The sequence below is a fragment of the Schistocerca serialis genome, chromosome 12 (genome assembly GCF_023864345.2).
Source record: "Schistocerca serialis cubense isolate TAMUIC-IGC-003099 chromosome 12, iqSchSeri2.2, whole genome shotgun sequence".
Taxonomy (NCBI): domain Eukaryota; kingdom Metazoa; phylum Arthropoda; class Insecta; order Orthoptera; family Acrididae; genus Schistocerca; species Schistocerca serialis.
In genome coordinates this window covers 101,752,891-101,779,349 of record NC_064649.1, presented here as the reverse complement: position 1 = coordinate 101,779,349, position 26,459 = coordinate 101,752,891, and the positions used below count along the sequence as shown (strand labels likewise).

The window sequence follows — 26,459 nt, the reverse complement described above, 5'->3', positions numbered from 1 at the left end:
ATTGTGTGAGCATCTCCTCTCTGCAATGGCCTAAAATATTCCCTTAACTCTGCCACCACCCTTAGTATGAACCGTCTGTCTTTTGTGCCATTTGCAACATCCAATGTTAAAAGGAAGAAAACTGGACAAAGTAGAGTAAGAACTTAGAATCAAGGTAAACCTTACTAGGAAGAAATGTAAAATCAGAGACTTTTTAGCATTGACCTTATGGATTTTTCAAAGGAGCTACAAAGTTATGGCGTACAGTCATGAAGAACTTAAAAAATCAGAGTTCCACTGAAATTTGCTAAAAACCTCAGCTGGGGCACATATAATTAGGTGATACTGAACTATTTCAACAACAGAATGTGTCAAGTGTATTAGATAGGGAGACTTGTGGAGGGGGGGGGGGGGGGAGGAGAGAGATTGTCATATATAAATATATACTGTTCAAAAAGCATAAATATGGCATCAGGGAACATCTTGTCCTGTTGAAAAGGACATTTTTTTCATTTGTTGGAAGAGAAGCTGCATGTTGTCCATCATACATTCGTGAATATGGTCATGGGAAGTCCTTGGTGGAATATAATTTAAGAAACACAGGTAACATCTAACTGAACAGACGAGTTGCTGAGTCATCAGAAAGGTTTCTTACATTTTGGGATACATTGTTAAGATTGCCAAAAGCACATTAGCAAAGAATCAAAAATCAGTGGCAGTTCTCAAATATATGTATTATTGGAACTGATTTTATTATGAAGGACCACCTCATGGCATAGAAGAAACTATTCGTTCATAAAACTGATCTGCTACTTTTCAACTCTCATATTTGGGGCATAATTTGGTACTATATGAACACAAAATAAAAATAATAAATGGATTGCTTCTGACAATGGAGATTCCAAGGAATATAAGAAAGATATCTCACAAAAAACGTGCAGGAGTGGGTATCAACTGAGAGGAAAAGCAAACATTTCATATCATAATAGTAATTCTTTCTTTTTATAGAAAAAGAATTGTTCCTTTTTAACATATAATACATTCCGAGTCAAAAAAATACAATGTGTGATGAAAGAATTATCCAAATGGGATGGAAATCTGTAGATGTAATTTACATGTACAGACAAACAAATGATTATATTTCAGAAAAAAATGGGTGATTTGCTCAAGAGAAAAAGCTTCAAAAATTGCGGAAGTCAGTAAAGTGTTGGTCCACTTCTGGCTCTTATGCAAGCAGTTATTTGGTTTGACACTGACAGATATGAGTTGCTGGGTGTCCTCCTGAGTGATATTGTGCCAAATTCTGTCCAATTGGCATGTTAGATCATCAAAATCCCGAACTGGTTGGAGAGCCCTATCCATAATGCTCCAAACATTCTTAGTTGGAGAGAGATCGAGTGACCTTGCTAGCCAAGGTAGGAATTGGCAAGCCTGAAGAGAAGCGGTAGAAACTTTAGTTGTGTGCAGGTGGGCATTATGTTGCTGAAGTGTAAGCTAGGATGGCTTGCCGTGGACAGGGCGTAGACTGTTGTCGATGTGCTGTAAGGGTGCCATGGATGACAACCAAAGGGGTCCTGCTTGAAATGAAATGATGTCCCAGACCATTACTCCTGTTGGTCAGGCCACGTGGTGGGCGACAGTCAGGTTGGTATCCAATCGCTCTCTGAGAGTGTCTCCAGACACACCTTCGCCGGCCATCGGGGATAGATTCAAAGCAGGACTCATTGCTGAAGACAGTTCTACTCCAGTCAATGATATCCCAGGCCGAATGTGCCCAACACTGCTGTAACTGGGCTTGTTGGTATCAGAGGTGAATGGTAGTCAGCACAAGGGGTGCCATAAGCTCAGCCCCCTTTCTGTGGTCCGCCTGCTAATGGTTCTTGTGCTCACTGAAGCACCAGTTGTCCATCACATCAAGGATAATGATGATTGGCTCTCTGCCAACTGCTCAGTCCCCACATTCTGTCATCTCTCTAGGTCAACCGCTTCCTTCTTGATCGTGCATTCACCAAGTTCACCCATTCTTGCCAACATCGTGGAATACTGGCATCGCTCCTTTTCAAATGTTTAACCATTCGCCACTTACTCCTACAAGCTTTTTTGAGCTCAACTACACATCCCCTCTAAAATGTTGACATTTGCGAATACTCTTCACGCACCTGTCTATGAGGTATAATTACTGTCCAGCTGTCTACACAGAATGAAATTCTGACATCGACATGTTACCTGTTTACCATCCTAGCCAGCTGCGTGATGAAATTGCATCTACTGCCAAAGTTTACACATTCATCTATTGGCTGCCAAAGTTCACAGTTTTGCGTTTTTTTCATCAATATCTGTATGAATATAAATTTGCATAACCCCTTCATGGTGCATCCTTTATTGTATTAGAGTTTATTTTAATTTTTTACCTTTAAATATTTGATGACGTTTCAGTTTTATTCTCCATCAAAGATGAGCATTTGTCTCTTGTTTAAATTGCATTTTGTTTGCAATGGCAATAAATCAGAGGTGCAGGCACCATTTATGTGCGTCACTGAATCTACTGCACAGGAATTATATTATTGGTCAATATTAAAAAATACAGTATACAAACTTCCAAATTTTGCAAAAGTGCGATTGCAGTCCAAAACCTGTGCATACTTAGAATTATCTGCATTGTGACTTAGTGGCCCACAGTGTTGCCTACACAAAATATATTTAACTGAAAGAGAAAATAATAAAATGCAGAAAGAAATGAGACATATAATAAGAATGAATGATGTCAGACTACCAAAGACACTGATGAACTACAAGCCAAACCACCAGGATGACCAAAGAGTGGCTGTGCAAAGAAATCTAAAATGATTTAGTACACATTGCTGCTAGTGAAAGTAAAACATAGACAGCGGAAATGTAAGTAACAAGACCACTGAGGGTGACAATAGACAATGCCTGTAACTGAAAATTCCTGCAACACCATCTCCGTCCAGCATAGGGTGAAAGTGAGAATGTTTCACGGAAATTGCAAATACTTGGAATGTGTGTTTATAATAGCGTTCTCAATAGTATGTACCATTCTGCAATTCTGTGTGAAATGTGGCTACACTGTAAGTACACCAGAGGGATATTTACAATGGCTGGATACAAAGTAGTGATAACACTGCTGTAACAAACCAGTGAGTCGGCATTTGTGTTGACACAATGAAGGCCTGTGAGATGAGCTTGTACAGGGGCAGTACTGTGAAAATCTGCTGCAATGTGTAGACTGTTGAACGTCATAGCAATAGTGCCCCAGCATCATGTTTACAAAGACAGAGTAACGTTCTTGGCTCCACACTGCTTATGGTGATGCAGTACTGCGACACAATGGGTTAGAGCGTTCAGACTAGACAGAGTTGCTGTGAATGATGACCCCACATGGAAGACAACACAGTTCAACTCCTTGCTTCCTTGTTGGACATTGATCACTGCTGGACTGTGTGCAAGTAAGCAGCAGAAGGCAGAGTACATCACATTCTTCACAACATTATGGGGTACGCATAATTGCAGAACGTTGGATACCACATGAAATGCCCAAGGTGCAACAATGGCACGGCTATGCTATCGCACAGGATTTGTTGGGCCAATACCAATGGGAAGATAACGACTTTCTTTGACGCACCGTCACAGTCAACGAAACCTGGGTAGTCTCACACAAACCAACTTTGAAATTCCAATCCAATGACTGGTTCTCTTCCATCCACAGAAAGTATGTCACACCAAGTGCTGGGAAGATGATAATCGTTGTGGCATATGGCACTGATGGGGCAATGCTGTGTCACGCTGTATCACCGAGAGTGACAATAGACACTGCCTATTACTGCAAATTCCTGCAACACCATCTCCGTCCAGCGTAAGGTGAAAGTGAGAATGTTTCACGGAACAGCACCCTACCATTCTGCATGACAACGCACGATGTCACACCACTGCTGTTGCCGAGGACCTCTTGCACTGCTGACAGTGGGAGAGTCTGGAATATCCACCACACTCACCCAACATGAGTCCCCGTGATTACGATCTCTTTGCTAAAGTGAAATAACCACTGTGAGGGATCCAGTACAACACCAGAGATGGCATTATCCATGCCACAGGGCGGTCAATATGGGGCATCAAGAAAAATAGAGGCATAGTTGGTATATGATGCTTTCTGGACTTTTGGAAAAAGGTCGTAAATAATGGGGGCAATTATATTGATGGTGTGTAACTGTAAGTACCTCTGTCAATAGTCATTTCAGAGAGAAATAATAGTTCTCATTACTTTTTATCCCGCCCTTGTATTTACCATCTGATGTGTGCAGTTCCCTCGTAGTGCCAATTAGTTAAGACATAATGGTACTTAGAAATTGAAGAAAGCACCTGGTCCTGTTTCATTGGAACCCAAGATAAAGAGATATGGCAAACAGTTACATTCCAGTAGGGATTATAAGAGGGGGTGTGAAATATTGTCAAATGTTGACAGCAATGCATGTAGGGGCATTCTGAAAGTGGTGGTGATACTTTGATCTTAAATTCCAGCTTTCTGACAGTATCTGAAGCTATGGAGGTGGCAAACTGACTAAATGATACTGTAACAATCACACATTTCCCATTTACTAGAACTGAGAGAATTCTTATTTTTTCCTGGCAGTAACCAGCATATGGATTACTTTCCTCTTTTGTTAGGAAAAAATTCCACAAAAATGTGTACATTTGACTAATTACAATGTTGTGCAGGTGTTTTTGGACTCAGTAACCAGAAACAATGTTGCTTATCTTTCAAACACTGTTCCTTTTCTTCCAGTTGAAAGACAAATGTACAACAATGTTTGGTTGGTTGGCTAATTTTGGGGACCAAACAGCGAGGTCGTAAGTCCCATCAGATTAGGAAAGGATGGGGTAAGGAAATTGGCCATGTCTTTTCAAAGGAAACATCCCAGCATTTGCCTGAAGTGATTTAGGGAAATCATGCAAAACCTAATTCAGGATGGCTGGATGCAGGTTTGAATTGTCGTCCTCCCGAATGCAATTCCAGTGTGCTAACCACTGCGCCAACTCGCTCAGTACAAAAATCTTGATGAATAAGTTTTCCCACCTGGACAATGTGAAAATGAACAGGTGTTCTTCACTTACCAAGAAATCCTACACAGTTATTTCACTGCAGGCCTAAAATAAGGCTGGGAAGTGAGTTTCAACTATAAGATGAAAGCAACATATTATGATGGATGTGCAGTACCCTTACATTAATCAATGATTCTCTGAAGAGGTTGACAGTCATTTTGCCAATACGTCCCAAACACAGGAAACATTATAACCACCATCCACTGCAAGCCTGAATGCTGCATGGTGGTATTGCGGGCATGTGACATGGTAAGGAAGGTATATAAGCAGAGCAGAGGCAATGAGGAATCAATCTAGTGCAGATATGGGCCACAAAAGGGAAATACACTGACGTAAGTGACTTTGACAAAGGCCAGATTGGTTTGTGCGTGTAGGGGCACAGTAGTATCTCAGATGTATTCAGTCGGATTTGGATCAGGTCAATTTGGTGGCCAAGACATCAATGTGAGTTGACTATCTTGCTCCTAATACCACTGTGCACAACTGTATTGTTGTGACATTGATAGTTATCCTGATGGAAGATGCCATTGCTGCCAGGGAAGACATCAAGCATGAAGGGATGAATGTTGTTGGGTCACCACGGGAACGTGTAGGTGTCACTTACTGTGCAGCGCTATGTTCAACTGTGTGATCCAAAATACTTGTCTGCACCACCAATGTACTCTATCATAAGACCCGCCACAGTTCCAGTTTCCACATTTTGTGATGATGTGTGGACATCTGACACCTTGCCCTTGTAATTCCTCCTCCTCCTCTTCCATCTTCAACCTTCTCAGTCCACTGCTGAATATAGATCTCTTCCATATGTTTTCATTGTCTTCAATTTCAAGCCACCTGGTACAATTGTGTTCCAGCCACCAGCATCGTGTCATAAAGCCACTTCTTATGGGGTCTTCCTCTCTTGTGGTCTCATGGCTTCCAGTGAACCCGCTGCTTGTAGTTCTCTCTGTTACTCCTGTTCTCCCTTCTACTGTCACTGAAGCAGATTTATAGCCTATCTCTGAAACTGATTTTGAGCATCTGTTGCTCCTTGGTTCATTGTGTGTGCGCCTTAGGTTATGAGCACTTGTCTTATTCAGGGTTATAGTTTCCATATTGTAGGTTGTAACCAGTAATATGCACACATTCTAAGCATTAGCCTTCAGGATATTCAGGACATGCTCATTAGTCAGGATAAATCTTAGTTTCTGAAATGCTTTCCGGCTCAGTCCTGTAAGGAATTTCAGGATTTTGATTTGTTTTTCCCCAGTTTAACTCTGTGGGCAAGGTAGATGCATTAATCAACAGCTTCTATAGACTGGTTTTGACTGTAAGTAGTTGGTTGTGGACTAAGAATTTTGTTTTTGTTTTATTGATATTAATTTCCAAGCCAGTCTTTGCAGAGGCAAGTTTTAGTTCTTCGGTCATCCTCCTTATTCTTACAAGTCTTCACTTATGAGTTCAACATCATCAGCAAACAACAGATGGTTCAGATATGAACCATTGACTTTTGTTGTTCTGTTACTACAGTCAAGGGACTTGAATACATCTTCCAGTGCAAGGGTGATCAAATTCATCTGCACGATCAAAGTAGTGTTAAATTTCCTCAGATCTTTTCTTGTTTCTTTTCCAATAGTCTTATTAAGAGCTGTGTATCCCACTGAATCCTTGTCTGCTGTTTTCCTTTCTTCAGTGAGCTGAGGGGTACTAACTGAAAGACAGCTGTTGTTGTTAGATTTCTGGATTGGACCTCATTTGCTGCAATTTGGATGCTGCTTCTAATTTTCTCATTCAAGTTCATTTTTCTTCTAAGGACTTCAGCTCTTCTGTTAGGCCAAGTTTCCTGGATATAGTTTGCTGAAATGATGCTTCCTGTTTCCTTAAGTCATTCACTCATGGAACAAAATGCTTTCTCTCATTTTTGATCATTAAAGTTTGAGGTCAAATGTGAAGATCGCTCAAACTATTGAATACAGACACATTTTTGTAGTTCTGTTTTTGTTAGTGTGAATAAAGTCTACTTGACCATCACTTACATGTCCATTTATGTTGGTTGGTGTTCTTAAAGAAGGTATTCATACAATAGAGATTTTCAGCTCTAAGATATTCTAGCAGTCATTCACCTACATTGTTTCTGCAGCCTAACCCATAATTACCAATGTTCCATGGGTCTCTATCTTTCTTTTGCCCTATTTTTGCACTGGAATGTCCCACGATGGTATCCAATTGTGTCTTCTCGGAATTTATGTTTTAATGAGATCTTTGTATAGTTGCTCAACCTCGACTTCACCAGAATTGCTGGTTGTAGCACAAATCTCTACAGAAAATTTGCTGTTCAATTTGAGGATAAGAAGAAATGCATTCTGTCTTGCTTAAGAATTCTTTGATATTCCTGTTCGCTAGAATAACAACTCCATGTGCAGAAGCGTCCCCAATATGTCATAAGATGATGTGAATCAATATAAGGGTCTCAGCCTTTTCTCCTCATAGACGTGTCTCACAGATATCCAGTATATCTTGTTCAATGTCTTCCAGTTGTTGTTCTAGTCTTTCAAGGTCTTCGGCTTGTTCAAATGGTTCAAATGGCTCTGAGCACTGTGGGACTTAACTTCTGGAGGTCATCAGTCCCCTAGAACTTAGAACTACTTAAACCTAATTAACCTAAGGATATCACACACATCCATGCCTGAGGCAGGATTCGAACCTGCGACCGTAGTGGTTCCAGACTGTAGTGCCTAGAACTGCTCGGCCACCCTGGCTGGCTCTTCAGCTTGTCTCATAGTTCATATGTTGCAGATGGCTGCTCTTTGCCTCCCCCAGAATCCTTGAGGCAGACTCATGAATCATCAGCATCAGATTCTGAGAATTTCACTCTACTCATGTAGGGTAGTATCATTTGAAAATTCAAAGTAATTGTTTGGATTTATGGAAGGTGATTGACATTTAAAACATCATGCTTGCCAGATGTGTTGACAAGTTAATGCTCAGCTGCCCCTAATGTGGTGAACAGATGCTGTCGGCAACCGCCCCTACCCTGGAGAACAGTTGCTACCACTAGACATTTCTTTTACATCATCCATAAAAGTAGGGCTGTCTTGTCTGAAATTACTCCCTTACTGATGATCTTCATCTCCATATTCACTGCCAATGAGATCTCTGCTTCCTTAAAGGGAGCAAATAAAAACTGTTGATTTATTGTGTTTTAGGAGTTGAGAGGGAAAGAGCTCGTGTTCTTTACTGACTGTAACTTAAGATGCAGTTTTATTATATTATCAGGAGATAGTTGCACCCACAATGTCCATTAGGGGATAGGAGGGTAAGTGTGCTGCGTGCCCGCCACAGAAGTATTCACAGTCACGTATGATGGGGCAACCTCATGAGTGCATTCTATCTGTATGATGGAAACCTGTAATTTGTACTGCAGTTCATTTTGGTGGGCACTTGAGTATTTAAGTTGACACTCATGCCTTTTTTATGAAGGTAAACTGCTGCCTGGATAGCATCTAGTAGTACACAACATGTAAGTACACCATTTTACAACATGAAACAATGGGAACTCGAGGTTGGAATATCAGCAATATAAAGAAAAAGATAGAGTGCTACTTACCGTAAAGATGACATGCTGAGTTGCAGACAGGTGCAGCAAAAAGACTGTTGTACATTTAGCTTTTGACCAAAGCCTTCTCCATAAAATAAAATACACATATATACACAAAAACATTCATTCACACAAGTAAACACACCTCACGCGCAATGATAGCCATCTTTGGCAGCTCGGAACAGTTTTTTCATGAGCGTGGTGCTTATCCCTCAAACTATACAGTCACTGTTCCCCAGGAAGATTAGCTTGGATGACAAGGATGCCACTAAACTGTATTGGTTTGTATCCACCTTATTTTTTCAACCTTTGGACAAACCGATGGCACAATTCTGGCATGTAAAGAATACAATGAACCCACAGATTCTTGCTTCTGCAGCAAGAATAGCAAAAATTTAGTGATGGCTATAGTTGACCTCAAGGTAACTAGCTTATATCACAGGGACCCATAAAAGTTTTGAAAACTTCCATTTCTGTCAGTAAAGAGATAGAAGAAGATGGACTGCTCATTAGTAGTGACCACAGGTTATGCTCAGATCATGGATAATGTATGCCCAAATTGTGGATAAAATTTGTAGTGATCCATGCCTCCCACACATCTCTCATGATTTCTTACTGCCAAAAGACAGTCGGTGTTGGCCCGACAAGGAAACAGTAAAGTAAACTTAGATTTATTGATGGAAATGAGTTGTCTGATTAATTCTGTCAAGCACGTATTTTTTGTATGTATTCCAAAGTCATCTAAGGACGAAGTGCATCTTCGCCTCTTAGCAGACATTGCAAAAGTAGTATATAAAAGCTCTGTGGATTGCTGCATTCCAGCATAGAAAAGTGCCAAATTCCTTGGCATCTGCCAACAACAAAAATTTTAAAACAAAGGAGGGGTGACGGAATGGAGATATAGAGGCAGTTGAAGTTTGGATCTGGAGGAAAAACTGCTAGTTGTCGTTTGGTGATACGTAATTAAGAATAATGGAAAATACATTTTGATTGATTAAGTGTGTTAGAGAAATTTTATTTTGAATGACTGGGGAATGTGAAGATGACAATGCTGATCATTTGTTTACTACAAGCAAGAACTGAAGGAAACAAAGTCTCTATCTGTGGCAAAGAAGAAGAAGAAGAAGAAGAAGAAGAAGAAGAAGAAGGCACCACTGCAAATTCTGCACTCTTGATTAGTCATCCATTCATCAGATGCAATATTAAGCTTGGCAGCATCCAAAGCAATTTTTGAAATTAGGCTATTAGTTGCTAACACTATGTTGCAATGTCTTCCCCCTGCGTCTCCCCCGTCATTAATCAGGGCTATGGGCATACTACTTCTGATATACAATGCATCCTAGTGCAATTATACAGCAATTAATACATGGTGGCTCCCCATGTGTATTAACACTGCATAAACTGAGTGAAAAAGGTTTTGTGTCATTCTTCAGATGTTCTACCAGCAGAACACATCTGCCACTTCTAGTCAGAGGAAAAGTGGCATGACAGAATATAAGTAAAAGTAAAAATAAATAAAATATGCACCACCCATTATAACTACCCATGTTCTGATATTGTATTTGGACAACAGTTTTGATGCCCTCAAAACACACATTTATTGACATGTACCAAACACAACAGCAAAATAAAGGATCCAGACATATTTTGTAGAAGCAGATTCTTGCAGACAGTTTCAGGTGCGATGACTGCCTCTGACATTAGCAGTAATATCAGTTTTTTTCCCTGTAATGTCTTTCATAGAAGATAATAAAATAAATATGTCTCTGCAAATTTCTTCAAGATTAGAGCACAAAAAGCTGATACTATGTACAAAGGTGCCCACGGCTGCGCAGACGTGAGTGGTAGAGAGCCGACGCAGGTATTCCTGTTGCGCTGCTGGGTGTGAGGCTTCCATCTAGTCTGTGATGTCCATAGTAGAGGTTCTGACTTCTCTTCTCAAGAATCTGGGCTTCCTTCCACTCTTGCTCAAGCCGCATGTATGTACCGCCTGTGGAATACCACTTTACTCACACAGTCATTCACAAAATTATTGTCGGGTAAATTTAAAATGAATATAGTGATTACAAATGGACATAACTATTTAATGTGTAGGGGTACATCAATAAAAATGGCAGAGGTTGTGCGTGCATGCGTGCGTGTGTGTGTGTGTGTGTGTGTGAGAGAGAGAGACAGAGAGAGAGAGAGAGAGAGAGAGAGAGAGAGAGAGTTGTGCTTGTAAGAGTGTGTGTGTGTGTGTGTGTGTGTGTGTGTGTGTGTGTGTGTGTGTGTGTGTGTTTCTACTTTGGAAGGACCTTACCTGGAAACATAAACATTTTAGTATTCTTTCTCATTGTGGCTATCTGCACCTTAACTTGCTTCTATCTGGTGAGTAGTAATCTGCCATTTACATACTGTTGTTATTCCATCCTGGAATTTCCATAGCTAGACAACGTAAAAGTAAGTTAACTTTTTTATTTTTATGGTTTTTTTATATGATTCTCTTTGGCCACATGGAAAATTTCTAAGCAATAATCCATTTCACACCATACGTTCTGAATGGCATGTGGAGTCACCAATGCAAGTGCTTTAGGAATGCACATTTGAACCATTCACAGATGGTCTTTCACTTAACCCTGTAAAAAGAAATCCATATGTCAGGTCCGGAGATCTAGTTGTCCAAGAACAGAACATGACATTGTCATGTCCAGAACGACTGATCCAGTGGTTCAGTAGAAACTGGTTTCAAAATGTGCAAAACTTCCATACCCTAGCATGTTGGGATGCAGAATTTTGCTGAAAAATGTAACCCTTATAATCTGTATTGAAGGTAGCAACAGCCATTTTTCAACTCTGTAAATGCTTGCTGGAACACACAGCCCAATGATGAAAAAGGGTTTGTGCAGTTTTTGTATTGTCATTGCACAAAACATGTCAATTCTTGGTCAGTTATGCCCGTATTCAATTACACATAAAGGCTTTTCTGTACCACATATTTAGATGTTGTGCTACTTAAACATGCCACTTGATTTGTTAGGTTGCCTTACCACCAAAAATGGGATGTTCAGCAAATGTTTCTTCCTCCATGTCTTCTAGGATTATCGTAGCATAATTTGTGTGTTTGACATAGTCTTCCTCTTCAAATTCTTGTAAAAATTAAATTATGTGTGGTTCCATTTTCAGCATTGTTTTGAGAACATGTCAACCTTTGTTTGTGGCATTTGTAACTCCCTGCTTGCTTTGTTTGTTAATTTCCAAGGACTACCTTCAAACAAAATGTGAATTTCTTCAACGTTTTGTGCTGATACACATAGTTGGCCAATATGTTTTCCTTTGTTTCTTTGAAGAACTGATCTCATTTGCAAATGATATTGGCACTTGGAAGTGCTTGATTGTGTTTTTGATGAAGTCTCTGGACAGTGATGACAGAATAACAGTTGTTAAATTCTAACACATGTAATGCCTTCTGTACAGGATCCATCATTTTCACTTATAACATGAAACTTTTCACTTATGTATCACCACACATGTGCTGGCTTCCAATTCATTGCATTTTTGCAAAGATCAAAATTCTGAACATACTGTGTAATTCTTATCAGTGTGTCATTCTGCATTAAATAGATATAGCTATTTGAAGTTGCTATATTCATTTCGAATTGCCATCTGTGTGCCTTATTTATTTATTGGTATTTGGCCTTGAAGCAGTGAGGTTATCTGAATAGAACTGAAATTTTAATTTTATCTTACATAACATTTCAAATGATTTTTAAAATTAGTGTACTGTCCTGAAACACTCTTCTGTGTTTCATTGTTTTTATATGAACAAGGATTGCTTAGGATGGCTGATAGATATTATAGAAACAGTCCTTGGCATGATTCTAGCTGATGGAGAATGAAAGTGGGTATGGCAATAGTGCCTTAGGTGCTTCAAAAGAAACGATACTTAAGCTTTACACGACACGTTCATGAGAAAAAGTTTGTTGATCTGGTGGCTGCCCCATTTGCTGTGATGGACAACAAGCAACTGTGGCTTTCAACTTCAAAGCTATGCTTGGAGCAATTTCAGCGATATCTGAAAGACTTTTTGCATTGCATTGCCATATTTAAGGAGTCCTGGATTCATCATCTGAATAGAAATAAGTAACAGTTTAAATATTGTGTTTCTTATAGTTAACATGCTCCAAAGAACTACACTCAGCTGGCGGCTACACGGGTAGCAGAGGCTGTCTGGCATGGACTGAGCGGTTTTTTAGGTTAGAAGACCTCGGGAAAGCACGGGATTGGCTGCAATTTCAAAGGGTGCATGGCAAATACAGGACGTGCTTGGATCAAGGAACAGTCGGAATTGTAGTTGTAAATTGTTGTAGTTGTGCTGGGAAAGTCCCTAAGCTTCAAGCGCTAATAGAGAGCACAGAAGCTGAAATTGTTATAGGTACAGGAAGCTGGCTAAAGCCTGAAATAAGTTCTGCAGAAATTTTTACGAAGTCTCAGACGGTGTTCAGGAAAGATAGATTAGGCAGAATTGGTGGTGGAGTGTTTGTGTCTGTCAGTAGTGGTTTATCTTGTAGTGAAGTCGAAGTAGATACTGTGTGCGAATTGGTATGGGTGGAGGTTATACTTAAAACAGCTGAACTAAGTTAATAATTGGCTCCTTCTACCGACCCCCAGACTCCGATGATATAGTTGCTCAACAGTTCAGAGAAAATTTGAGTCTCGTAACAAATAAATACCTCACTCATACGGTTATAGTTGGTGGGGACTTCAACCTTCCCTCAATATGTTGGCAAAAATACTTGTTCGAAAACATCTTCTGAGATTGTCCTAAATGCTTTCTCTGAAAATTATTTCGAGCAGTTAGTCCACGAACCCACACGAATTGTAAATGGTTGCGAAAACACACTTGACCTCTTAGCCACAAACAATCCAGAGCTAATAGAGAGCATCATGACTGTAGCTAGGCTCAATACCGTTTCTTCCAAATCCACCAGAAACAAACGCAACATAATTTTATTTAAAAAAGCTGATAAAGTGTCACTAGAAGCCTTCCTAAGAGACAATCTCCATTCCTTCCGAACTGACTATGCAAATGTAGACAAGATGTGGCTCAAATTCAAAGATATAGTAGCAACAGCAATTGAGAGACTCATACCTCATAAATTGGCAAGAGATGGAACTGATCCCCCATGGTGCACAAAACAGGTCCGAACGCTGTTGCAGAGGCAACGGAAAAAGCATGCGAAGTTCAGAAGAACGCGAAATCCTGAAGATTGGCTAAAATTTACAGACGCGCGAAACTTGGCACAGACTTCAATGCGAGATGCCTTTAATAGGTTCCACAATGAAACATTGTCTTGAAATTTGGTAGAAAATCTGAAGAAATTCTGGTCGTATGTAAAGTACACAAGCGGCAAGACGCAGTCAATACCTTCACTGCGCAGTGCCGATGGTACTGTTACCGACGACTGTGCCGCTAAAGCGCAGTTATTGAACGCAGTTTTCCGAAATTCCTTCACCAGGGAAGACGAATGGAATATTCCAGAATTTGAAACACGAACAGCTACTAGCATGAGTTTCTTAGAAGTAGATACCTTAGGGGTTGCGAAGCAACTCAAATCGCTTGATACGGGCAAGTCTTCAGCTCCAGATTGTATACCGATTAGGTTCCTTTCAGATTACGCTGATACAATAGCTCCCTACTTAGCAATCATATACAACCGCTCGCTCACCGATAGATCTGTACCTACAGATTGGAAAATTGCGCAGGTCGCACCAGTGTTTAAGAAGGGTAGTAGGAGTAATCCATTGAACTACAGACCTATATCATTGACACTGGTTTGCAGTAGGGTTTTGGAGCATATACTGTATTCAAACTTTATGAATCACCTCGAAGGGAATGATTTATTGATACATAATCAGAATTGTTTTAGAAAACATAGTTGTTGTGCAATGCAGCTAGCTCTTTATTCGCACGAAGTAATGGCCGCTATCGACAGAGGATCTCAAGTTGATTCCGTATTTCTAGATTTCCGGAAAGCTTTTGACACCATTCCTCACAAGTGACTTCTAATCAAGCTGCGGGCCTATGGGGTATCATCTCAGTTGTGCAACTGGATTCATGATTTCCTGTCAGGAAGGTCGCAGTTCGTAGTAATAGACAGCAAATCATCGAGTAAAACTGAAGTGTATCAGGTGTTCCCCAGGGAAGTGTCCTGGGACCTCTGCTGTTCCTGATCTATATAAATGACCTGGGTGACAATCTGAGCAGTTCTCTTAGGTTGTTCGCAGATGATGCTGTAATTTACCGTCTAGTAAACTCATCCGAAGACCAGTATCAGTTGCAAAGCGATTTAGAAAAGATTGCTGTATGGTGTGGCAGGTAGCAGTTGACACTAAATAATGAAAAGTGTAGGTGATCCACATGAGTTCCAAAAGAAATCCTTTGGAATTCGATTACTCGATAAATAGTACAATTCTCAAGGCTGTCAATTCAACTAAGTACCTGGGTGTTAAAATTACAAACTACTTCAGTTGGAAAGACCACATAGATAATATTGTGGGGAAGGCGAGACAAAGGTTGCGTTTCACTGGCAGGACACTTAGAAGATGCAACAAGTCCATTAAAGAGACAGCTTACACTACACTCGTTTGTCCTCTGTTAGAATAGTGCTGCGCGGTGTGGGATCCTTACCAGGTGGGATTGACAGAGGACATCGAAAGGGTGCAAAAAAGGGCAGCTCATTTTGTATTATCACGTAATAGGGGAGAGAGTGTGGCAGGTATGATACGCGAGTTGGGATGGAAGTCATTCAAGCAAAGACGTTTTTCGTCGCGGCGAGATCTATTTACGAAATTTCAGTCACCAACTTTCTCTTCCAAATGCGAAAATATTTTGTTGAGCCCAACCTACATAGGTAGGAATGATCATCAAAATAAAATAAGAGAAATCAGAGCTCAAACAGAAAGGTTTAGGTGTTCGTTTTTCCTGCGCTCTGTTCGGGAGTGGAATGGTAGAGAGATAGTATGATTGTGGTTCGATGAACCCTCTGCCAAGCACTTAAATGTGAATTACAGAGTAATCATGTAGATGTAGATGAAGGTGAAGATAATCCCATCAGATACAAAAGTTGTGACAGTGATTTTTTGGGATGCAAATGTCTTGTACTAGTAGACTTCTTAGAAAAAGGAAAATTAATCACTGGAAAACACTAAAATGAAACATTGCATTGCTTCAACAAGTAATTGGAGGAACCATGGTTCTGCCTGAAAAAGAGTAAAGTGCTGTTTCACAATAGTAATGCAACAGTACATTCATCTGTAGCTGTCAACATAAAATTCCTAGAATTACTGTGACAGCCTCAGTATTATGCTGACCTGGCTCCCTAATGTTTTTTCCAAACAAAGCAAAGGCTCATGGTTGAAAGATTTCTCAAATGTGGTGGTCATCATTGAGACAGAGGTGTATTCAGAGAGACTGATATTTCCTGTATTTTGGAGGGGTTAAAATGGCCAGGATATTGGGAAAAGTATATAGCCTTGAAAGGTGACTGTGTTGAAAAATAACGAATTTGTTTTTGACATAAATGGTTTCTTCACTTCTAGCACTTGTACTTCATCAAATTGCTCTTGTACTATGATACACTGGTCAGCCAGAACATTATGACCGCCATCCTACTATTGACATAAGCCAATCCACGTGATGGCAGTGTCACCTGGTGAGAAATGACTGCTATGCAGACACATGATATATGCATGCAGTATCAGTGAGCGTGTTGTCCATGTGTATAATGGGGAAGACGCCAGAGGGTCAGCACGAGCATTTCAGAAATTTCATGACTTGTCAGTTGTTAGAGGAGTGCTGTGGTGAACGTGTTCAACACTTGGCGAAACCGAGGTGAAATCATGTCCAAGCATCTTGGGGTTGGGCGGCCGCCACCCATTGTAGATCTCGGATGTCAGGCTGGGCAGACAGATGAAACAAGACAGACGGCAAACTGTTGTGGAACTAACATCAGACTTTAATGTACATGTTGGTCTGAACACACAGAGCACCAAACACTCTCAACGCTGGGCCTCTGCAGCCAAAGACACGTGCATGTGCCAATGTTAACACCACGAAATCAGCAACTATGACTGAAATGGGCAAGTGGCCATTGGCATTGGCGCAGTGGCAGAGCATTGCATGGCCTGATGAATCCTGATACCTTCGCCATGCCAATGGGAGGGTGTGAATCTGTCATTTTCCAGGGGAACGTCTCCTGGTCACCTGTTCTGTGGGATGGAGACAAGCTGGTGGCAGCTCCATTATGCTGTGGAGACCATGCACATGGGCATCCATAGGTCGAGTGAACCTCATGTAAGGCAACAGATGAGTAGTGTTCACGATTTGCAGACCACATACACTCCTTCATGACAATCATGTTTCCTGACAGCAATTGCAGTTTTCAACAAGGCCAGGAATGTGATGGAGTGGTTTGAGGAACACAGTGGTGAATTCCAATTGATGTGTTGAACATATCTGGGAATGTGGCGTGAGGGCTTCTCAGGCCCCTCCACAGAATTTATGGGAATTAGGTGACTTGTGTCAAGATGTGGTGCCAGCTCCTTCCAGTGACCTACCATGGCCTCATTACTTCCATGCCATAACACAATGCTGCTGTTACTCTTGCCAGAGGTGGACATACTGGCTATTAGGTAGGTGGTCGTAATGTTCTGGCTGATCAGTGTATGTTCTGCAGCAACAACATTCTTTTCAGTATGAAAATGTCTTCTATTTTATACTGTAAAACAAACTGATAGGAAAGTTATTGCATACAGCAAATGTCGAAGGTATGGAAGAAATATGTTCTCAGACCACCACTGCAACAGGACAGATACTACCACCTAGCTATAACGAATCAGACAAATACAGTTAATCAAGTTTGTATAAGGGCACACACCATGGCTGCTGCAAGTTTTATATTTGGAGAACAGCCACATTACTTCATAACCAATACAAATGACTCATCATGTCAATTTTTAAATGTATGAGACAAGTCAGCAGTTATAGCTCATCTTTTTGTGGGCAAATATAACTTTAGAGCAAGCTTACTATCCTAGGGGAGTAGTGATATACAGACAAATCCTACACCCCAGAAATATTTTCAATGTTCGGATGGAACATGAATATTTCAAATAACTTCCGGGAATTCAGCCAGGTAGCACTTTCAGTGACCGCCGATATTTCGGCGGGAGAACACCCCGCCATTTTCAAGGCAAACTGCAACGGACAGGCGGCGTACATGCAAATTTAATACCTCGGTTCCCGGACTGAAGCAGGAAAGATAACACACACACACTGAACACTAGTGCCACCAAAGATGACCAAGTCAGAGCTATCGATAGTGAGACTATGAATTCGCAGGTGAGGTAGCATTGACTCCGTCCCTCTGTTTTTTGACAAAGGAGAGAGCCAGATTCCAGAGTTTAAAGAGAAACCTCCATCCCTGTTAATGAGGTTGCTTGCTAATTTAATCTCAACTGCCTCCCTAATAACACTGTCCCAATAGCTGGACGTGCATGCCAATATCTCGGTGTTATTATATAACATAGGGTGACCAGTATCCAAGCAATGTTCGGCAATAGTAGATGTATTTGGCTGCTGTAATCGTGTGTGTCATTTATGCTCAGTACATCTGTCCTCCACGGTCCTGATAGTTTGACCAATATATGCCATGCCGCAGCTACAAGGAATACGATATACACCCGCCTTATGCAGTCCAAGATCATCCTAAACGGAACTCAAAAGTGCTCTAATTTTAGATGGAGGTCAGAAAACACATTTCACATTGTATTTCTGTAAAACACAACCAATATTGTTGGAGGTGTTTCCTACGTAAGGCAAAAAGGCAGTAGACTTAGGTGTTGACTCAGAATTATCATCAATCACCAGATGTACAGTTGGTCGATAGCGCAATGCACATTCAATCTGTCTATCACTATAACCATTTTGACGAAAAGTAACTTCAAGATGGGACAGCTCAGCTGGCAAAGTCTCAGCGTCAGAAACGACATGTGCCCTGTGTACCAAGGTAAGAAGTACCCCATCACACTGAGCCTGATGGTGACAACTATTAGCCTGTAAGTACAAGTCGGTGTGAGTACGTTTCCTGTAGACTGCATGTCCCAATGATCCATCATCCTTCCTCCTAACCAACACGTCAAGAAAGGGAAGGCAACCATCCTCTTCCATCTCCATCGTAAAACGAATGTTCGGGTGGATCGAGTTCAGATGTTCTAGGAAGACATTCAAATTCTCCCTACCATGGGGCCAAACAAAGAAGGTATTGTCAATGTATCCAAAGAAACAGGTGGGTTTCAAAGGCGCCAACTCCAATGCACGTTTCTCAAAGTCTTCCATAAACAAATTTGCGATCACAGGAGACAATGGACTACTCATCGCAACTCCATCTGTCTGCTCATAATATTGGCCATTAAATAAAAAGTAAGTGGATGTCAACACATGCTGAAAGAGATTAGATAATTCAGCACCAAACCTGGCCTCAATTAACCGCAACAAATCAGACAGAGGAACACGAGTGAAGAGAGAGACCACATCGAAACTCGTTAAAATATCAGAGTCATTCAACCTCAGTCCCTCCAAACGACGTAAAAAATCAGCTGAGTTCCTGATATGATGTTCACACTGACCTACTTGTGTACTCAACAGAGAAGCAAGATGCTTGGATATGCGATATGTCGGAGCGCCAATGTTACTCACTATAGGATGGAAAGGAACCCCTTCCTTGTGAACATTCGGAAGGCCATATAACCTAGGGGGAACGGCACTATAGGTGTTAAGACTCTTGATAGTGTCCTGCGACAAACCACTTTTCTTCAGGAGGCTGTTGGTCTTTCTCTTAACAGTTTTTGTGGGGTTTAGCATCGATTCTGCGATATGCTGAATCAGATAGTAAACGTTGCTTCTTTTGTACATAATCATGTTTATTTAAAACAACGGTGGCATTACCCTTGTCAGCAGGTAAAATAACAATACTAGGATCAACTTTGAGAGAGCGTAAAGCAGCCCTCTCTGCTGCTGTTACATTACTCTTGGATGGACGAGCCCTAGTCAAAACACGGCATGCCTCCCTCCTAACCTCCTCTGCAGCGTCAGGAGGTAGTTTGCAAGCTGCCTGTTCAATTGAACTAATAAAATCAACTACCGGCAAATTCTTTGGAGTGGGTGCAAAATTTAAACCCTTCCCTAGCACGGATAAGGTTGCATCGTCAAAAGATTTCTCTGTGAGATTTATCACAGAACGTCGAGATATAACATCCAACTCAGCGCGATGAAAACGTTCAAACTTTGCCAAATGCCGGGCAGTGACGGAGTTGTATTTCCAGTCAGCTTGGGTCCATGAGGCACTGTCCAACCAATCCCAAGTGAAATCAGGCACTTCAGATGCAACCATTAAATGAAAACGATACAATTCTTTGGAAACTGAATCCAAACGTCGATGAGTAAAATGAATCCTTTCACGAACAAGAGCCAAGCCAGCATGTTGCTTGATACGATTGGTGGCAGGAGAATTAATATGGTGCACAACCTTAGCAAATGTTGGGACACGATTTTCATCACGACACCTCAATAAAAATGACAAAGCACATTGCAGTCTAACTCGACAGCTATGAAGTTTATCCAACTCACGTAAACACCGATACATTTCCTCCCCGTAGAGGTAAACAATGTGAGACCTGAGTTCTCAGTATTTAGCAAAGAGTACTTCCTTCTGCAGCAACACAATAGTGTCCTTATAGAAGTGCATAAATAATCACCTACCTTGAAAGATATGTAATAGAACAATTCATATAAAAGATACAATGTGTAAAATAATTTTTACATTTGGTGTAGCAGAAGTCAAATATCAAACAATGGAAAGTTCAGGATGGAATAACAGTGATATGAAGTTGGAGGGAGCTTTCCTGGGATCCATAAGCCTTCAGCAACTGGTTTGGTTTAGATACACTGATGACATATTTGCCATATGGACTCATGGTGAGACTGACCTGTTAGAATTCTTGGAATCTCTAAATACTTTCTCCCAATTAAATTCCACATGGTCTATTCTGAATTCCATGTAACTTTCCTTGATGTTGACTTCATCCTTACTGAAGTCAGCTACATATTTCAGTTCACATTAAATATACTAACGAACAACAGCACTTACATTTTGACAGTTGTTATTCCTTCCATACCAAACATTGCCCCCATACAGCCTTGGCATCCAAGGCATATATATTTGCTAAAATGCAGACTCTTCACAGCAATACACCACCATTCTTGCCGCAGCCTTCACTGGATGTAATTACCCCACTAGCCTAGTTTAAAAGAAAATTTCCTGGGCCATCATATCTAATCTTGGTACCCCCCTACAAAAAACAACTTATGAGTGTGCATCTTATCAGTCAGTAGATCAGTAATATTGCGAGTATGTGTGATGTGAAAATGGACTAGGATATTGGGTAGATGGTAAAATACCACTTTGGAACGGGTGGCAAGGAGTTTGGATACAATATTCCTCATTTCTGGGTAAGGGTTAATACGGAGGATGTGCTTTTGCAGCACATTTCTGGGAGTGATTGGAGGATTCGGGAAATCTGCATGTGGACTAGGTTGTGGGACTAATGTTCAGTCAGTGAAAGCCTTAGTAAGACCTTCAGCGTACTGGACAAGGGAATTCTTGTCACTGCAGATGCACTATCCACTGGTGGCCTGATTATACAGAGTGGTTCAGAAGTGGGTTATTAGGCTGCGTCATGTTTCTTCTAAAATGTTTGACGCCTCTGCTGGGATCTTCACCAGGATCTTTTGGTGTCCACTACTGCTAGAAGTGTGGTCAATAATTCATACATGGAAAATACAGGCCAAAAGTAGTTAAAAAGCTTCAGTAAACATATATCCACAAATCACTCACTGTTAAGGTACAACACATTTTCTGTTGCGGTTCATCAGTGTCTAGGAACACATGGCATCTCTAAACGTTAGACTAGGTGTTCGAAATGTTGTCCATGCATCTGAATGCAAGATTAAGCTCATCTCTGAAATGAGTTGCGAATCCTCTCAGACAGTCCTGGTGAATTATGCAATTGCTGGATGGCTGCTTCAACCACAAGCATAATTCCTCAAGACAGGTGATCTGGGTAGTGTAGACCAGGCTTTTGACATGACTCCACACACAGAAATCCATGGGATTTAAATCCAGGGACCTTGGAGGCCATGGCACAAACCCTCCTCTACCTATCCAATGTTGACCATACGTCTGAGTTAGAAGGCAGCACACTCTTAAATGAAAATGTGCTGGAGCGCTGTCACACATGAACCACATATTCAGGTACTTGTCCAGTGGGACATCATCACATAAATGAGGAAGTACAGTCCGCAGAAACTGCGTGTATTGCTGTCCGGTCAATCTCTGTAGTAGGAAGTGTGGTCAAATTTTGTGGTCTCCGAGCAGTCCTGCCCAGATGTTCAACGAATAATGTTGCTGGTGTCATGATACATGTGTTGCACTAGGATTGACATTAGCCCAAATGTTACAGTTATGGTAGTTAAACATACCATCACAGGTAAATCCAGCCTCGTCTGTGAACAGAATACTGTTTACAAACAGGGGATTCAGGGTACACTGTTGTTACACCCATTGGCAGAAATTCTCTCTAGGAGGGAAGTCTGCATTATTGAGGGCTTGCACTCTCTGGAGAAAATATGGATAGAATACTTGCCGATGTAAAATGTGCCACATACTTCTATGACTCAGGACACAATCTTGGGTAGCAATCCTTCTTGTTGAAGTATTCGGATGTTGGTGTACAATGTGTAACACCCTTTCCACAATGTCAGGTATTATGGATCTGGGTCAGGCTTCCCGTACACAGTTTGTGAAACTCCTGGTTTCTCTAAGGTGCTGATGTAACCAGCTAAATGTACACCTGTTGGGCTGCCTGCAGAGAGGAAAGTCTTTTTGAAACAATCATGCAGCCTCAAGGGCACTACCATTTACTTTGCCATACCTGAATTGCATGTCACCATACTCTTCATTGGTGTAACCACTGTCCATGGTGCCTTCATGTTCATAACTAATTGAGAGGCTGGTACAGTACAGAGCATGGAGGGAGAAAGGGAAGTAGTTGTGCATGCACAAATAGATAGTCAATCCCAAACCTTGACATACCAACATAAGTACTGTGGTATCCCGCGGCATTATAGTGGTTCGCAACTTGAATTAATGCAGTTGATTTGCAGACCTATGTTTATTGCAGCTTTATAGTGTGTTTTAGCCTGTACTTTCCGTGTGTGAGTTATTGACCATCACTTCTGAAGCACCCTGTAAAAGAGTAATATTTTGGAGTTTAAGAGGTGGAAGGTAATGTTGATGTTTAGTGTGCTGGATGTTGGTAGAGGTTTGTATGCTTTCATCAGTGGTGGAGGCCAACACCCATGAAGGTGGCAGATTGGGCAGAGGAGGGCCACGTGAAGCAGAAATGAGAGAAGGCATTGAGGATGTGGAGGAATAAGGACAGAATCTCTGTCATGAGTTCATATCATGAAGATATCATCCATGAACCTGTACCAGACAAGGGTTTCCTGGTTTTGTGTGACTAGGAAGATTTCCTCTAGAAGTTCCATAAACAGATTGGCATAGGAGGATGCCACGCACATGCCCATAGCCTTGCCACAGATTTGTTTGTACATCCTCCACTCAAAGAAGAAGTAGCTATGTGTGAGGATGAAATTTGTTAGATATATACACAATGAGATGGTGGATTTGGAGTTGGAATGCCATCATGAGAGGCAGTGCTTACAAGTGGCAAGGGTATTGGCGTGGGGAATGTCGGAGCATAGAAAGGTGGTGTCAACAGAGACAAGGAGGGATCAAGCTAGTAATGAGATGAGGATGGTTGAAAGTCAATGAAGGAAGTGATGACCCTACCCTAAGTCCACTTGTCCTCATCCCACATCCTATTCCCTGTGGTCTCCCTCTTCATCTCCCAGTCCCAATCCTCTCCTACAGATCATCATGCACTGTGCACAACGTGCTCTGACTGCAATGGGAATGAGCTCACTGGCACCACATTCCTGTTCCCTGTTCCTGCTGATTCACCTCTCAAGTTGGCCACCCTTCCCCAACACTCCCTCTGGCTCTCCACCTTCTTCCTCCTCTCCCTCCCTCCATCTTACGTGACCCTTCACCCCAGTTGAGATGCCATGCTGGCACATTGTAATCAGCCAGTTCAATGTAGCTCTATGAGTGTATGTGCACTCTATAGTCCTCAGAAAGAATTTATCCAGAGGCTAGTAAATTTCTCAGTCTTCAAAACGTTATTAATTTGCCATGACAAAGAAAAATTTGTGTCAAACTTGGAGTTGAACCCAGGTATTGTACTTATCATGAGCAGGTGCCTTAATAGCTTAGCACAGTGGAGGGTGCCTCCAGGACCAACACAAATATCTGACAAGATGTATTCATTACATTGCAGGTATACTGGCTATGAAGAGATTTCATTGAATCGTTCCATGTCATTAAGTTTCACTGATTATACTCACAGTTATTTCATTCATTTCATTTCATTTCAATGAATTTGAAATTTGATTAAACTGCTTTGTACTCCAATGGTAGGGCAAGCCCTGATCACCAGTGCAATCCCCTTCCCCCTTCCCCAGTGTTGCTGCTCCTACATATCCCTTTCAGGGAATTTCTGCATATAGCGATCAGAAAAAATTAGACAAAATGTCAGTGACCATGAAAATCTGAGTCAGATCTGGAATTGTGATCCGATAGCCTCACAGTTAAAGTGACAGCTTGGGAAAAGCAGGAGATCCAGTTTCAAGCCCAGTCTGTTTCAAAGTTTTCATTTTACTGGAACAGTTTTCATTGCCACCATTTTGCATCATTGCATCTTCATTTATTTCATGCCCATTAACTTCATTTAATTTAAATAAATTTAATTTATTTCCTAAAAATGTTCTTATCAATACCTCTTAACACCTGTAAAAAAAAAAGGTAAAGTTTGTTACACAAGCCTGTGAACGGGCTATTGGCCTGACTGCAGCAAGAGAGCAGCCTTTCTTCGCCACAGTACTAGGAGGGAAACGTGGAGAGCCCATCACCTGGGACACCTTACTTCCCCCATCACTCACGTGATGACAGGCTTAATGGATGTGGGGCCATCCTGAAGGTAATCAGGAAAAATCCCCACCCTTATCTGGGACTGAACCTGTGACCTATAGGGCCAGAGTCTAGCACTCTACCTGCTACATCACCTGCTGAAGATGAACACTTCATGGTCATATGTAGGTGATTAACTCAAGCAGACTTAACACCCCAAAAAAGTCAATATAGTCCTTGAAAATTAAGTAGCAGCTCTGAAATGTGTTGAACTGTACTAGGAAAATAACATATCATGGTTGAATATGGTATATCATTAACAAAAATATCCCTAAACTCTATCACTTTTTTTAATTGGAAAAACAACCCTCATTTTAGCACTATCTACTCTTTCACACTTCGTACATGAAGATGCTTAGATCATTTCCTTTCCAGGATTGAATTACTATATTATATATATAAATTAATCATGCATGCATGTATGTAAGGTACACCTCAGAAAAGATGAGAGGAGTTTCTTCAACATTCAATCATTTCAGTGCACAAAAATGTCTCATATTAAACACGTCACATATACCTGGTGGAGTGACATGGGGACTCCAGCGCCATTTCCTGTGTCCCAGTCCTCCTCTACGAACCATTGTAGCAGGTGCTCCAGCTTCCCCACAGATGCGACGTGTGAGCACGGCCGCAATTCGCTGCATGGCACACTCTTCATACTCACGTTGATTGTCCTGGTTCTGCCGAGTCGATAGGCCTGGAATCCACTGGGGTGGTCTGCAAGTCAGAACTTTAGATTAGTATGTTTTGCACCACCTTCATAATTCTGTTACTTTATGAGGTTGTACAGAATACGTATGCAGTTAAATAAGATGATTAAAAACTTTTCTGTTAACAAAAGAAATTACTACAAAAAATAAGAAACATTTAGTAACAAAGATCCAAGCATTCAAATGTATTGCAAAATTTCCTGCTACCTGCTTACTCTGTTGGATGGGTGCAGACTCGTCCCCCCCCCCCCTCCCCCCCCGCCCCCAAAGCATAATGAGGAGTAGGTCTGAAGAACGTAATGGAAAGCTGGCGCTGAAGCCAGCTGAATGTGAGCGTGAGCAGTTACTAGTCATTACAGATATGAAGATGAATAATGTAACAGTTTTTATACCATCAGATCACTCATTTCCGTATATGTATGTGTAATAGGTCATTAATCGGAATGTATAAAATCTTGTGAAACTGATCTGTAGGAATTATACGCTTTTCTGTGTCTCTGTTGTAGTTCTCAGTCTGAAAATTACTTTGACACATCTTTGCACACTAGTCTGCTGTGAAGGCCTCTTTGTCTCTGCATAATTATTGCAACCTACATCCATTTGAACCTGCTTACTTCAATCAAACCATGGTCACCCTCTACAATTTTTACCCAACAATTTCCTTCCATTACCAAATGGACTATTCCTTAATACCCTTAAGATGTGCCCTTTGAACTGATCCCTTATTTTAGTCAGGTTTGGCAAAACTTACTTTTCCTCTTATTTGACTTGGCACCTCCTCATTATTTACTCAATCTGCCTGCCTAATCTTCAGCATTCTTCTGCAGCAACACTTTTCAAAAGCATCTATTCTCTTCTTGCGTGAACTGCTTATTGTCCACATTTCACCCC

At 41.1% G+C, this 26,459-nt stretch overlaps 1 protein-coding gene across 1 annotated transcript in view; it reads right to left on the bottom strand.

Annotated features, from left to right (window-relative positions):
• Nucleotides 1–10,405: 10,405 nt before the first annotated feature.
• Nucleotides 10,406–26,459, bottom strand: part of LOC126428431 (uncharacterized) — a 69,881-nt gene continuing 53,827 nt past the window's right edge. The window contains exons 4-5 of the mRNA XM_050090357.1: nucleotides 25,376–25,575; nucleotides 10,406–10,664 (exon numbers count right to left, since the gene is read on the bottom strand). Coding sequence (XP_049946314.1) covers nucleotides 10,480–10,664; nucleotides 25,376–25,575 — 385 coding nt within the window. The 3' untranslated portion in view covers nucleotides 10,406–10,479. The remainder of the gene's footprint in view (nucleotides 10,665–25,375; nucleotides 25,576–26,459) is intronic.